Source organism: Schistocerca serialis, chromosome 3, assembly GCF_023864345.2.
Source record: "Schistocerca serialis cubense isolate TAMUIC-IGC-003099 chromosome 3, iqSchSeri2.2, whole genome shotgun sequence".
Lineage (NCBI taxonomy): Eukaryota > Metazoa > Arthropoda > Insecta > Orthoptera > Acrididae > Schistocerca > Schistocerca serialis.
Genome location: NC_064640.1, coordinates 793,573,635 through 793,590,272, shown reverse-complemented (window position 1 = coordinate 793,590,272; position 16,638 = coordinate 793,573,635). Strand labels below are relative to the sequence as shown.

Here is a 16,638-nt window from a genome sequence, read left to right as displayed (position 1 = left end):
CAGATTGTATCGATCACCTGCCGCTCGCCCTCGGGTGAGTTTCCCAGATGGAATGTGCCTCAACCCTCTGGTGGGACGTCTACCTATTCCTCTTAGAATGGTACATTCCTCAGTTAGTAAGCAAATCACAAATTAACGAACTAGGACCTATGTATTTCAAGACCCTGAAGTTTCAGTCGCTTTAATGACCTTTCTGCGTCTATTCCTCTCAGTTCTTTAGGAATATCAGGGATCTGCTGTCGTTTACACTGACAGCACTAAAGCCTTGGATCGGAAGGGGTATGCTTTTACATTTCCTGCCATTGTTCGATGCCGTGGACCTGCAGTGTGTTTAAAGCGGAGCTGATAGCCATTAACAGCGCCTTGTTTGTTATTAAACAGACCTAATCTATAGTGACACAAAGACCAGTCACCTGGCTATCAACCGATGGTACTTTTGTCACCCTGTGATATCTAGTGTTCACGATCTTGTCTCCGACCTTAAACTACCTGCTCATTGGTCTGTCTCTGGTCCTGAGCCATGGTGGTATCCCAGGGAATAAATTAGCCTACCTTTTAGTTAGAAATTGCTTACTTGCCCAAAATTTGCTTTGTCGATCCCGGGTGAGGAATTACGGAGACAGATAAGGCCTTTACGCACTCTTAGATGGAACAACTTGTAGTGGGCTGTTGGCCTCTCGAGTACACTACGTACTATCAAGGACACTACAGCTGCATTGCGTCCCTTATTCTGCTCCTACCAGAAGGAATCCACTGTCCTATGTCATTCCATACTAGTTTAACTCATAATTTTGTTTTACATAATGAGCCACTGCCTCATTTTGGTTGTGGACTCGCATAGACAGTTGCTCTCATTCTGGTGAAGTGCCCGCTCCTTCTTACTCTCGACGCCAATATGGTCTCCCAGTTCCTCAGCCTCAAATGTTGGCGGACGACGTACGAATAGTTGAAATGGTTCTTCGTTTACTCCGGGAAAGTGTTTTTTACACTCAGATTCAACGTTTTAAACTGCTTTCAGGGTGTGGGCAACGCAGGGTGGTTGGTGTTGGGGTGTCACCGGCCGCATTCTGTGCCTGTGATACCATGGACCCTACCTCCTGTACCAGAAACCATGGTTATTCTTCTAGTACTCTGTTTTCATTACTTTAGTATATGGTTACATCTCTCTTTCTGTTTCACCTTATTTTACTTTTTTAAGAGTGTCTCTTCATAAAGCACTCTGGCGAAGGCAGGAGCTTAAGGACTGATATCGGTTGATGACGAAAAACTGTTTTTTATGCTTCCTACGAAATAGAGGGTGCTGTTCCAATCTTCAACACTTTGGCTATAACGCAGCACCCATTGTATAGGGGTAGCGTCTTTGATAAGTAATCAAAAAATCCTCGGTCCCAAGTTCGAAACCCGCCGCCGCCTAAACTTTGATTCATAATCAGCGTTGGCGGCAGAAGACTTCCGGCATAACAAGTCATCCTCATTCTGCCAACGGCTTTGTCGAAGAGGACGGAAGAGCAGACAAAGGTTCAGGGCACGCTCTTGTCCTTGGAGTGGGAAACTGCCCCTAAAGGCAGAAAAATCAGCTATAATCTACTGCATGATCATGGAGAAGGCAATGGAAACCGCTGCATTAAAGACACATAATGTATATCCACAGGGCATCTGGCCCGTAATTGAAAAAGTGTCATGATAATCTCTCCATTGCCAAAAGATTCCGGGATAGTCCCCCATTCGCGTCTCCTGGAGAGGACTGCCAAGGGGGAGGTGATCGAGAGAAAAAGATTGAATAACCAGCGAAAGGATAACGTTGTATGAGTCGGGGGGCATGGAATGTCAGAAGCTTGAACGTGGTACGAAAGCTAGAAAGTCTGAAAAGGGAAATACAGAGGCTCAATCTAGATATAGTAGGTGTCAGTGAAGTGATATGTAAAGAAGACAAGGATTTCTGGTCAGTTGAGTATATGGGAATATCGACAGCAGCAGAAAATGGTATAACGGGAGTAGGTTTCGTTTTGAATAGGAAGTTAGGGCAGAGAGTGTGTTATTGTGAACAGTTCAGTGATAGGGTTGTTCTTATCAGAATCTACAGCAAACGAACACCAACAACGATGGTTCAGGTATACTTGCCGGCTTCGCAAGATGAAGATGAAGAGATAGAGAAAGTATATGAGGGTACTGAAAGGGTAATTAAGTATGTAGGGAGATGAAAGTCTAATGCTTACGGGTGACTGGAATGCAGTTGTAGGGGAAGGAATAGAAGAAAAGGGTACAGGAGAATATGGGCTTGGGATAAAGAATGAGACAGGAGAAGGACTAATTGAGTACTGCAATAAATTTCAGCTAGTAATAGCGAATGCTCTGTTCGAGAATCACAAGAGGAAGACGTATACTTGGAAAAGGCTTGGTGATATGGTAAGATATCAGTTACGTTACATCATGGTCAGGCAGAGATTCCGAAATCAGATACTGGACTGCAAGGTGTACCCAGGAGCAGTTATAGACTCAGATCACAATGTAGTAGTGATGAAGAGTAGGCTGAAATTTAAGAGATTAGTCAGGAAGAATCAATACACAAATAAGTGCAAAACGGAAGTACTAAGGAATGACGAGATACGCTTGAAGTTCTCTAAGACTATAGATACAGCAATAACGAATAGCTCAGTAGGCAGTACAATGGAACAGGAATGGACACCTCTAAAAACGGAAATCATAGAAGTCATAAAGAAAAACATAAGTACAAAGAAGGTCACTGCGAAGAAACCATGGTTAACAGAAGAAAGACTTCAGCTGATCGATGGAAGAACGAAGTAAAAAATGTCCAGGGAGATTCAGGAATACAGAAATACAAGTCGCCGAGGAATGACATAAATAGGAAGTGCAGGGAAGCTAAGACGAAATAACTGCATGACAAATGTGAAGAAATCGAAAAAGAAATGATTGTCGGAATCACTGAATCAGCATATAGGAAAGTCAAACCAACATTCAGTGAAATTAAAAGCAATGGTGGTAACATTAAGAATGCAACAGGAATTCCACTGTTAAATAAATGTAAATATCGTGTGACTAGTTCCTCCCGTCGGGTAGACCGTTCGCCTGGTGCAAGTCTTTCGATTTGACGCCACTTCGGCGATTTGCGTGTCGATGGGGATGATGATTAGGACAACACAACACCCAGTCCCTGAGCGGAGAAGATCTCTGATCCAGCCGGGAATCGAACCCGGGCCCTTAGGATTGACATTCTGTCGCGCTGACCATTCAGCTACCGGGGGCAGACCCATCACTGTTAAAGGCTGAAGAGAGAGCGGATGGATGGAAAGAGTTCATTGAAGACCTCTACAAGGGCGGAAGATTTGTCTGATGTGACAGAAGAAGAAACGAGAGTCGATTTAGAAGCGAGATAGGGGATCTAGTATTAGAATTAGAATTTAAGGGCGCTTTGGAGGACTCAAGGTCAAATAAAGCAGAAGGGATAGATAAAATTCCATCATAATTTGTAAAACCATTGGGGGAAGTTGCAACAAAACGACTAATCACGTTGGTGTGTAGAATGTGTGAGTCTGGCGACATTCCATCCGACTTTCGGAAAAAGTATCATCCGCACAATTCCGGAGACTGCAAGAACTGACAAGTGGAGAATTATCGCACAATCAGCTTAACATCTCATGCATCCAAGTTATTGACAAGAATAACATACAGAAGAATGGAAAAGAAAATTGAGGATGTGTTAAATGACGATCAGTTTGGCTTTAGGAAGGCCAAAGACACCGTAGATGCAATTCTGACTTTGCGATTGATAATGGAAGCAAGACTAAAGAAAAATCAAGACACGTTCACAGAATTTGTCGACCTGGAAAATGCATTCGACAATTTAAAGTGGTGCAAGACAATGGAAATTCTGAGAGAAATATTGGTAAGTTATAGGGAGAGAACGGTAATATAAAATATGTAAAAGAGCCAAGAGGGAAAACATGAGCGGATGACCACGAACGAAGTGCTCGGATTAAGAAAGGTATAAGTCAGGGATGTAGTCTTACGTCCTTATTGTTCAATCTGTCAATCTGTACATCGAAGAAGCAGTGATGGAAATAAAAGAAAGGTTCATTAGTGGAAGTACAATTCAAGGTGAAAGGACATCGATGATACGATTCGCTGATTACATTGTATCCTCAGAGAAAGTGAAGAAGAATTACATGATCTACTGATTTTATTTTTATTTTTTATTTATTTCTATCCATCCGTAGACAATATAGATTGTATGGATGTTGTCAACAAATAAATATATATAATACAGACACAAGGGTACATAAAAGTACAATTGCATTTCCTAAATATAAACTACAATTGTCTGTCTTACTGTGCTTCATTATTATACATGATGTACCACTCTGTTATTAAACATACCAAAGAAATTAATGAAATGAACAGTGTAATGAGTACAGAATACAGATTGAGAGTGAATCGAAGAAAGACCAAAGTAATGAGACGTAGCAGAAATGAGGACAGCGAGAAACTTAACATCAGGATTGATTGTCACGAAGTAGATGAAGTTAAGGAATTCAACTACCTAAGCAGCAAAATAACCAATGACCGCCGGAGCAAGGAGGGCATCAAAAGCAGCCTGGCACTGGCAAAAAAGGCGTTCCTGGCCAAGAGACGTCTACTAGTATCAAACATAGGCCTTAATTTGAGGAAGAAATTTCTGAGAATGTGCGTTTTTAGCACAGAGTTGTATGGTAGTGAAACGTAGACTGTGGTAAAACCGGTACAGAAGAGAATCGAGGTATTTGAGATGTGTTCCTTCAGACGAATGTTGAAAATTAGGTGGGCTGATAAGGTAAGGAATGAGCAGGTCCTGCGCAGAATCGGAGAAGAAAGGAGTATGTGGAAAACACTAACAAGGAAAAGTGATAGGATAATAGGACATCTGTTAAGACATCAGGGAATGACTTCCGTGATACTAGAGGAAGCTGTAGAAGGAAAAAACTGTAGAGGAAGAAGAAACTGGAATACATCCAGCAAATAAGAGAGGACACGGGTTTTAAGTGCCACTCTGGGATGAAGAGGTTCGCACAGGAGAGGAAATCGTGGCAGGCCGCATCAATCAAGTCAGAGGACTGATGACTCAAAAATAAATAAATAAAATCAATAACGGATCGGGAGTGGGACGGCTGTGGGTCAGACGGTCCCTGCTGCATGCAGAGCCCAGAGGAACACTCGGCATGCGCAATCCACCTATTGACCTGATTGCTTCTCTCAACTTATTGTTGGTCCAACTGATTATTATTACGATTTAGCCATCTCACTTTTACTATTAGAAATCTTCTCAGCTAGAAGGCAACCTTACTCCGCAACTGTCTTAGCAGTTAATCTGTTTGGCGGGGTGTCAAATGTGGCTCAGGTTTCTCTCGCCAAAGATTAATTCAAAATGTTTCAAATGGCTCTCAGTACTATGGGACTTAACATCGGAGGTCATCAATCCCCTAGAACTTAGAACTACTTAAATCTAACTAACATAAGGATATCACAAACATCCATGCCCGAGGCAGAATTCGAACCTGCGACCGTAGCGGTCGCGCGGTTCCAGATTTAAACGCTTAGAACTGCTCGGCCACAACGGCCGGCTTCCAAAGATTGGTCCTGGGGGAGGTCTCGTCTGCCGTTTAACCTGCACACCGGCCCGAATCATTTAGTTTTACTTTTCTGTAAATTATTTCTCAGCTCTGGCATAAATATTTCTTTCAATGCCTTTGTTTTACTGCTCCTATACGCTATGATAATTCGACCAAATTTCTGTCTCACTTCACCAAGAACAAATGACCCATCTTTTAACCGAGAGATTCATGAGCTCGCTGTTTAGCCCCTTAACCTTCTAACCAACCAATTAACTAACCCACGTTTAACTCTTGTAGCTCTCGGAAATACTATCACAGGCCATGGGCTGTGTCAGACGGGAGGAAGCATTGTAATATGAACGTATAATCACGAAAGAAAGAACTCTCCCAAATATGTAACCTTACAGTGCACTCACACAGAGCTGGTTTCACAGTCATAGACATCCTTTGCAACTGAAATATATGTTCATATTACAATAATAACAGAAATGTATGTGGAGTAGTACGATGTTCAACATATTCTCACTCACAAAGAAACTAGAAGTACACATCGCTGCATGGAGGAGAATGCCATACGTGTTGTAAGAGTTTAGGATGGTTCTTCCTGAGAACTAGAGTAAAGAAAGGTGTAGAATGTTGGTGGTTCAAATGGCTCTGAGCACTATGGGACTCAACTGCTGAGGTCATTAGTCCCCTAGAACGTAGAACTAGTTAAACCTAACTAACCTAAGGACATCACAAACATCCATGCCCGAGGCAGGACTCGAACCTGCGACCGTAGCGGTCTTGCGGTAGAATGTTGGTATAAGATTATTATAAAATAGTTGCAAAATTTAGAATATTCTAAGGCCTTTAGTTGTGACATACAACTCTGAATGCAAACTTTATAGGTTCATAAAGCGAAAGAGTCTTGATTGTTTTAACATATGCATGAAATAAAAATGCTTTTCTGCAATGCAAACCCTGTGACAAATTTCAGAGAAAGTGCGGTGCATTGACTTTGTAACACACTCATGAGCATTTACTCAAACTGAATCATAAAGTTTGTCAGTGGGGAGAGAGCCTCATTCTGTCATAATAGTGCTGTATCGATGTAATTTGTCATTCATGTTTGGAAACAGTCCCTTACTGGAAGTAAATCAATAATGTATCCTTGCAGCCATTTTAAATATAAAAAATAGATATTAATGGTGATTAAATGATTATAGAAGAAGTGAACTGATAGTCCGTGAGATGGCTCCTTCCTTTCATTTAAGGCTATGCCGTCGACTTACAGTTGATACAGCTGAAACGAAATCTTTAATTTCCTCCTTTGCTGTTCAGATACGTAGCTAAGTTCGCAAAAAATTTTAAAATTATTTTCAGTACCACTACTGCACGCCAAAAAGTGAAGCAGTCAAATGTGCAAAAATTACTTTTCTGTCCAGCGATACTGACTCTGAGGAATGACGGTTGAATTACGAATCCGTTGAAAGATAACAGGAATCGTGAATATGCACTAAGGTGGGTAGCATATGTTGTGTAGTTTTTCCGTCTGCCTTCCGATTTAGAATCACCGTCACACTGAGTATGCCTGTCCTTCGTGCACTCCGCTGCCTTAAGGCTCTCACGGAGAGTGGACGCAGTTGGCTGGTTAATCCAATCACTTGTCAAACATTCGCTTCGTAATTTCTATCATAAACTGAGAATCCAAAGCTACTGAATCGCTGTAATACATCAGCCCCTGTTTGTTCACAGAAACAAATTATATCTGACAAAGGGAGGCCGCGACGTTGGGATCACGGATTTACTTCACACTTTGTACACCTTTATCAGGTCATTAAAATAACGCAATATGCAACTAGCAAGGTGTACTACTCTGGCAAGTTCGAGATAATCGCAAGAGAAGTTTTACGCGTCGCCAGCCGCTGTGGCCGAGCGGTTCTAGGCTTTTCAGTCCGGAACCGCGCTGCTGCTACGGTCGCAGGTTCGAATCCTGCCTCGGGCATGGGTGTGTGTGATGTCCTTAGGTTAATTAGGTTTAAGTAGATCTAAGTCTAGGGGACTGATGACCTCAGATGTTAAGTCCCATAGTGCTTAGAGCCAATTGAAAATTTTACGCGTCTATTATGTCACCGATGTATCTGTGCGAAGGTACCGGTCGTTGGAGTTCATGGTGGTCGACTGGTTAGCGTTCGACCTACTTCAGACTAATGCCGATGAGGGGACGGTTCGACTCCTGCTCACACTTAATTTTTAATCTACTTTATTTTCACCAATGGTCATATTATTTAATTTGTATGACATTGAGAAGTAATATAACCGCGTGTATTTGCATGAAGTTTTACTGAATTTCGTGTTATTTGATTACTTACTGTATAAAATAATTTTAATTATTAGAACAAGCATATTTATAACTATAAACAAGTAAATGAAGAAGTGCATAGAGTTTTCCTGAAAATGTATGCCTATCGCGATTTGGGAAATCCCTTATACATACAATCTGGTAAGGTACCCGGAACTACTTTGCACCTCGGTGCTTCGAGCTGCAGACACAAAGGGAAGCCCCATTTTGGCAGTTAACCTGCGTAGCGGTGAGAACTGCTGAAGTAGCACGAACGAATAGCGTAGGTGCAAGTTTTTTGAACATAACATAATTTATGCTAGTACTACAGAAATGTCCGCCGCTCGTGGTCACGCGGTAGCGTTCTCGCGTCCCGAGCAGGGGGTCCCGGGTTCGATTCCCAGCGGGGTCAGGAATTATCACCTGTCCCGAGATGACTGGGTGTTCCTCATCATCATTCATCCCCATTACGGTCCGAGGAAGGCAACGGCAAACCACTTCCATTAGGACCTTGCCTAGCACGGCGGTGCGGGTCTCCCGCATCGTTCCCCTACACTCTGTGAAGAAGCTTGGGACTTCATTTCCACTATAGAAATCAAAGTTCGAGCGGGAGTCCAACCGTCGTCTCTCGCACGATCGTCTTACGAAGCTCCGACGCTAGCCAATTGACCTCCATGAACTGTAACATTCGGCACCTATGCACAGATACATCATTTACATGACAGACGCGTAAAAAATTCTCTTGCGGTTTTCTCGGTATTGCCAGAGTAGTGCATCTTACTACTTGCACATTATGTTGTTTTAGTGGAAAATTGGAAATTTGTGGTAAGTTCCTGTGGGACCAAACTGATGAGGTCATCGGTCCCTAGGCTTACACACTACTTAATCTAACTTAAAGTAACTTACGCTAAAGACAACACACACACCCATGCCCGAGGGAGGACTCGAGCCTCCGACGGGGCGAGCCGCTCGAACCGTGGCAAGGCGCCTGAGACCGCTCGGCTACCCCGCGCGGCTTGTTTTAATGGCCTACTAGAAGTGTACAAAGTCTGAAGTAATTCCGTGATCCCAACGTCATGTCCTCCGCAATGACAATCGTTCGTTTGCAAAGGGAGTGAATACAAATCACACAATGAATATGCAGGTACGTTACTGCAGCTAAAGTCCTTGCATTGAGTTGAGTTACATGTTCACAGAGGGGCAAGTGCTTTCGCTTGTACTTCGAGAGAAAACATACTAAAGCTGTCATATATACAACAGACTAACAAGGAAGCCCTTGAGTGCTCTGTCACAAAAGGCCAATGGCGTCTACGGCATTCTACGCGCCACGTATTGTCTACCATGCAACCACAATATTGGCTGCTAATGGCAATAGGGGGCGGGACTGGCGGTATCCAGTGGTGCGAACAGCATGAGGCTACGGAGCGTAGTTAAACTGCTTAGTCGACGAGTAACTCACAACAATGCTACAGTACTAGTGATGTTGACACAAAACAGAGCAATGACAACAATAAACAAAGCGAATATTACGTTAAATCTACAACGACAGTTTCCGAAGTTGACATTTCGTTAGAAAGGAGTCCAAGGAATTCCGCAGAGTCAAAAAGAAGTTACAGATGAAATATTAGCGTTTCTTCAAGATGAGTCAGTGGAATACGTGGTGTCGTATACGCTCAATTGTGCGGATAATGTACGTGAGGAGTTTAATGATGATGATACGTGCTTAACATGTGAAAGTGATACTGAAAAAGGTGTCGAGCCATGTAGCTCATCATCCTTGCCGGACAAGGAGCGACAAATCCTATCTCCAGTGAAACTTAGTAAAGGACAATCGTTGTCCATACAACGGGCACTAAAAAAATTACCTTTATGGAAGATCATCCGCAGAATAGAAAAAAAAAATATGAACTGATTTCGTTAAGTCCGCAGCAAAATGACCGCGTAGTGTATAATGAAAACAATAAAAAATACGGGTATTCAAGGGAGGACAAGACGTACTTGTTAAAGAAACTAGTTTTTGCGTGTTTCAAAAATTCTCGATACAATTTACAGGATTTGTATGATAGTGACCTCTTACGTTATGCACATCAAATTGCGAGCGACATAGATACCAATATTTTCAAGGGAAGCATTGGATGGTTGCGTAACTTCAAACAGCGCTATAAAATTGGAAGACAGAAGATAACGAAATTTCAAACAAAGCGTTAACTTTACGATGCCTGGAAACTACGGAATCAGCTTGAAAATTTGTAGATGAAGATAAAAAAAAACTTATCCTATCGTTCAGTATGGAATTTGCTTTTATCTCCGAACTATCGGGATTTGAAGTGGAAATGCATGTGAAAGGAACCCTGGAAATTAGGGGCACCAAGTTAGTTGTATCAAGATACCTTAACGTGTTCATATATAGTTATGCCGACTGTTAATCTGGATGGTAAATGTGCTAGAAAGTTATTTATTGTGCTGAGATAAGATGGAGCTGCTCTGCCCCCTAAGATTCTTTCTTGTGTGCGTAATCTTTCAAGAGCAGTAGCGAATCATTACGTCACAGCAAACCAGAGTGGGAAAATCAGCGTAAGAGAACTACAAGAAAAAATGGGCGTAAGAGAACTACAATTATAATATGAGCGTTGCTGTTGGTCAATACTTGGAAAAAAATTGCTTGTGCTTGATTTCTGGTATGCGTATAAAAATGATCCTCCTTTAGAGCAAACTGTCCGTCCCGAAAATTGTGTGACATTGCAATTCATACTACCTGGGAAAACTGGAAATATTCAGGCTCTGGATGTTTGTTTTCTCCGTACCTATAGAACATATTATCGCACTATCTGCACCTACATCTTAAAGGATAGTCTGTTTCTCAATAAGCTCCACGACAGACTGTTTCACATTAGGTTGCATGCTGTCACATGCCATCAGTTCTCATCATCCCGTTATACCAGTATGATTCTATATGCATTCTTTAAGAGCGATCACTGTGGCGCACCATTTTTCATTCAGTGTTCATGATGCAAGTTAATGTTTTTTTTGAACATTTGTTGAATGTCGATGATGTCAGTTTTGTGAAGTGTAATACATGCATCTCATAGAAGGTTGATATCTGCATCTGCAGGACACTCATTCTCTGTTGCCCTCCTGATGTAAAGGTGATTCATTAGCAACTAATATTTTTCCTGTCATAATTATTAACACAACACTTTCAAATGGGCCTTGCTGAAGACTGAACTTGCGACCTCGCACTCGAGCAGTCCTTGTAAGTTTTGCCGTTTACCACTGCATGTATTGAACAAGAGTAAAATTATATCGAGGTTGCAGAATTACCTTTCTGCCATAGCTCCTGAGACGATAGTTGTAGCTGTTGTGGCAAAAGACAGCTGGAACAGAAACGCTGCCATTACAGGTCCCATTAGAGTATCTTCGTCATCAGCATCCAAGAGGAATTCTCCCACACCCATGAATGGTGTGGTATATTCTCCTCGTCCAAAGCTAAGACCGAAACCAAAGAGCCAGTAGCTGAAGCCACCAAGTACCACATCTGCTACGTTCTTCATCATTATGTTTACCTCGTTCTTTGTTGACACACAGCCAGATTCCAACATCCCGAAACCTGGAATCAGAAGTGTAATACAAATGTGTTATAATAAACCACTCAGACTCGATCGCACGGACGTGAGGATTTAGCCAAAGGCGGTGAGGGATTCTGGCCGCACATATCACCCAAATGAAATCATGCGCGACGTACTTACCCCGTATTGGAACTGACAGATATTTTGATTTTCAATCAAACGAAGAAACAACAAGCCCACCGATCAGTTCAGTTCTTACTTGCAGCTGAATTTAATGTTAGATGTGATGCTATTTATGGTTTCAAATGGTTCAAATGGCTCTGAGCACTATGGAACTTAACTTCTGTGGTCATCAGTCCCCTAGAACTTAGAACTACTTAAACCTAACTAACCTAAGGACATCACACACATCCATGCCCGAGGCAGGATTCGAACCTGCGACCGTAGCAGCCCCGCGGTTCCGGACTGCGCGCCTAGAACCACTAGACCACCGCGGCCTGCTATTTATGGTTTATGTGCTATGAGCTGCTGGGGGTAGTTTCTAACTATAGATAAGTTTGTAACAAGAAAGAAGAGGAAAACGGATTTTCATTCGTCCACCAGCGATACGGTAAGTTAAAAATATCTGCGCACAACTATCGTAGCCTATCTCCCTATCTACAGCAGTTTAATATTAGAACTGGCATCTTTATTTGGGACTAGTAGAAATTCATCGTTGCAATATTTCAGTAATTCACAAGGAAGCGGAGAGTTAAACATCATTAAAAATAACATAAAATTAAAATCAATGAATCACCACGAATTTGCCAGTGTCGCCCAAAAATCGCATCGATCAACAAAACATCGCCCAAACGGCGACGGTTGCATTTGCTCCAAATTCTGTCATCAGTAGCCTAAATGGCAAAATATCGTCCAGTTTAGTCATATGGGTGGTGCTCAATTATGACAACCTGTTCCTATACGGACGATGGGGAGGGGTTTGTGGAGAGCGAAAGGGGTATGTGGTAATAGCACATTCTATAGTCTGTTCCCAAAAGATTTTTTTCAGCGGGCTGCTGGGATTCTTCAGAGCCAACTGCGCCCTGTATCCCCCTCCCCTTTCGTCCAAAATCTAATTACGTCCTTGTAATACTATAATAATGGAGCCTGGAATTCCACGCACAATCAAATCTTAAAATACGCATGCATTCAAGAAAAAACAAATGACAAAAGATATGCAATTAAAGGAAAAATATGGAATGTCAGAATTCCATCTTTTGTTGTGATGCATTTTATTTTATTTTAAAACAATGTACAGCAATCAGTTTTTCCAAATCCACCGACCGGAGGGACTCTGTGCGTTGATGTGCTGAGATCATTTGAGGCGAATCTTTGGATTCGAGAGGCGAGGTGTTTAGAATCCACCCGTCAACAACACTGAAAATGGTTTTTGGACAATTTGGTGACTTTCTTCCGATAGGACTAAAAATTCCGCGCGGTGCGCTGTACGGTCGTAATTCCGAACTTCAGATTACTAAATGTTGGTGAACTGTGCAGTATTCAGCGAGCATACCAAAACTGAAAAACGCCGTTGAACTTTCAAAGCGTTTGTTGAGCTATAATTTGGGGTTTTTTAGGTATGAGGTCGCTTGTTCTATGCTTACATTGACTAATACTGAGGCACTGTGTTGTGCGCGTGAACGTGGTAGTACACGCTATGCGAAAATACGGTGATTTTACACCAAGCATTGTGTGATAGATCGAAATACCAGAAAGGGTTTCGTCCCAATGGGAATGCAGCACAAAAATTCTTCATCAGAACGTATTTCATTCAGGAGCTTCACCTGGTGCTGCAAAAACGAATATTTGATACTATTTCGGATTGTGAAACTCTCCCCTGACTTAATTGTTCGGTACCTAACCACGTTGTGCTCTCGGTACCGCACTTTGCGGAACAAGAGGACTTATAACTGTAGATATGACTTAAAAGCAGCATGTTCCAAAAGAGTATCTTTTTCCTGTCGAGATTACACTTCTCTGGGCCTCCCTACATATAAGATGATGAGACCAAAGACTCATTTTGTGTCTACAAAGACCATTAGATGCCCAAAATTGCATTCCAAAAACGACTCAAATAAACATAATACGTCAGGGCTGTGAAGTTATTTACGCAACGCATGGCAGTCATGTAGCCTCCGTAAGGCCACTTGCGATTACACAAACGAATAAAGGGAGAAATGCCAGTCACTGACTTGATACCTCTCTTCAGAAATAATTATATCTTCTGAAACTATCCTGAAAGTAATTCTGCAAGGCAAAAACGTCAAGAGAGACAATGAGCAAGAGAACATGAAACAAATAACTTGGTTAGGGTCCGCCTGGACTTAGAAAAAGCGCCACCAGAATAAATAAAACTGATCGCAAGCGTTACCAAAAAGATTTATCTAGGGTAACATTGTTAATTCAAGCCAACAAGAAGTTAATTCACAGGGAATCCTAAGTCAATATTTTAGTTTTTAGCTGTGCCACTGGTACACTGGTTGAGTGACATTATCTTTCACCGAAATCACTGCCAGTACGCACGCGAGAATTGAAAGCTCTTTCGGTGAAATGACAGCTCTTTCTGTTTGCAGTGTCAATTAAACACGAAGTCTCACACGAAAATTGCAAAAAATGGCACGAATGATACTATATATGAAAATAACACTATTTTATATGGCAAGCAAATCAATATCTCACTGTAGTTACCTTTCATTTGTACATTGCACTGTCTAATGATACAGCGTCCTGCCTAAAACTGAAATATTATTAAATAACTGACGAAATAAAGTACAGATAGAATTAAGTCGGTAGTTTCCAGACATAGAACTGATTAAAATTAATTGCAGGGCACTGTACCTAGAACTACTTTCATTAACACTGCTCGTTGTAGAAAGTCGGTAATTGAAATAATACTCGTTTTCTGCTCAGTGTAGTAGTAGTAGTAGTAGTAGTTGTAGTTGTTGCTCGTTGTCCTGAAAATAAGCGGGATACGATTTCGCCGAGAGGTTCCCTGGGTTTTGAAAGCATTTAAGAGCAATCTTCTTCTTGGAGTTAGTATTGCGGTATAATTCCTTCATTCAGTCGAGTCATCGATAATGCAGATTAGCTGTGTTCTTAAAACGACGTAAACAGGTATTAAGTGGACTTCTTTGTAATGAAACATCACATAAATTTACTCTGCTGTATAGTCTTCGCTTTTAAACAACCACAAAATACTTCATGCGTACTTGGTGAAACATTAACAGTATAATCCACTGGAGTACGTCTGGGACGAGCTAGATTTTGACTTCTCTCCATCACAGCTCACATCCAACTCTCCACTACTACTACTAGCCAGAGAAAACAGTAACTAAAGATAAATGAACTTCGCACCGATAACTCATAGAGTACAAGACATACCGATTTTCAAACACAAGTAATGCTTCAGTAAAATATTTTACATCAAATAATTGCTATTTAATTAAGACTAAATAATCACTTAACATTGGGTAGTCTTTCATAACAATATATGAAAATTATGGGTCCCCAAACATCGTAATAAATCAGTGAATTTTCCCTGAGAAAATATGCAGTACTGATGTTAGAAAATATTAAAAGGGCAAATGCGTATAATGTTGTACAATTGATTACAGTTGTTTCGCAATCTACTATACTCCAGAATCATACATTTGTGGTCTCGTTATAAGTGGAATTATACTTTCGCACTATGTGTAAAGGACATGTGTGCCTGGGTGTTCGTCATGTATGTTAAGTTTCGTTCCAAGCTTCTGTAGTGAATATGGGTCGTTGGCTTTCTCTGTCAATGTCCAATAAGTCAATAAGTAGCTTACACTGACAGCATATCCCGACAGTCCTGCAAAGATATCACTGCAATTGAACGACTAAAGAAGTGGTGTACTGCTCGGTGTGAACGTACCAAGACACAGTGTCCTCGATGCTTTTGTCTTGAGCTGTGTGTCAATAGGTATATAATAAAGGGTGGAGAGAACACTTGATTCGTCTTAAGACTAGCAATGCTTAGTCGACCCTGGCATGACTCACATCCGCCACAGTGCCAATATTGGTCAATCAGGAGTCAACGGTCTAAAAGAAAGCATTAAAATTCATGCGGACAATAGTTCCAGAGACTAAGTGTTTTGATTTGGGTGTCATGGTTTATGATGGATAAGTACGTTCAGTGTTCGATATCCCGTTCACGTTGTTATAATCAGAGAAGTCCGTGACTGGGAGACAAATTTCCAATGGCCTTGTTAAAGAAAGCATCCTACGAATCAACTGAAGTGGTTTAGGGAAACCATGGAAATCTTCACAATTTCGAACAGTTGTGATGACTAGCTTCCGTAGAATACTGTAAGAGCGATGTTGTGTTGATGGTTGCAGACACAACATCGCTGTTACAGAATTCTACGGAAGCCAGTTCATAGACGTTGGCCAGTGAGAGGATCATGTATACGATTGGAGTACAACCCCCCTCCCCCCCCCCCCCCCCCGTCAGTTAAGGCCCGAAGAGGGTGTACTGAGTCACCGAAACTGGTTTCAATATAATAAAATAACATCAAAACGACGGTTGCAAGTTTTTCTTTTTATTATGAATAGTTTAACCATGTCATGATATTTCTTTAGGTGTTACAACGCATAACTCGTACCACGACTCCAAAACACATACAAGACGCCTGAATGTTTAATAAATTACTGAATGCATTATTTAACAACAAATACCCACTTGCTAAATAAAGGGCCTACATTTTTCTTGCACTAATAATATGCGACTTTACACTGTTAAGAAAAATAATGGCATAAGGAATCCAATTTGTGAACCTATATCACTATTTACATTATTTTGACTGATTGCCTCTCATTTTTTCAAGAAAAAGCACAAAAATAATTGGCTGTGGAAGTAAGAAACACTGCAGTAAATAAAACTATGGCTACATACTAAGTGGTGGTACTAGCATGTAACGCACCCAGCAGCCACTGCCGCTGCCTCGCGTACAGCGCTCTCAGGCATAGAGACTTCCACCTGAGAAGCGCAACTTCTATGTACCCTGCGTATATGTTAAGCACCGAGCTGGGTGAATAACCGCCACTACCTCAACACGTACACATTGGTTGCCAGAAACTT

General features: G+C 41.5%; 1 protein-coding gene across 1 annotated transcript in view; it reads right to left on the bottom strand.

Moving 5' to 3' along the window:
- The window catches only part of LOC126471231 (putative ammonium transporter 3), a 274,322-nt gene that overhangs the window by 239,892 nt on the left and 17,792 nt on the right, over positions 1 to 16,638 (bottom strand). The window contains exon 2 of the mRNA XM_050099355.1: positions 11,251 to 11,536. Coding sequence (XP_049955312.1) covers positions 11,251 to 11,536 — 286 coding nt within the window. The remainder of the gene's footprint in view (positions 1 to 11,250; positions 11,537 to 16,638) is intronic.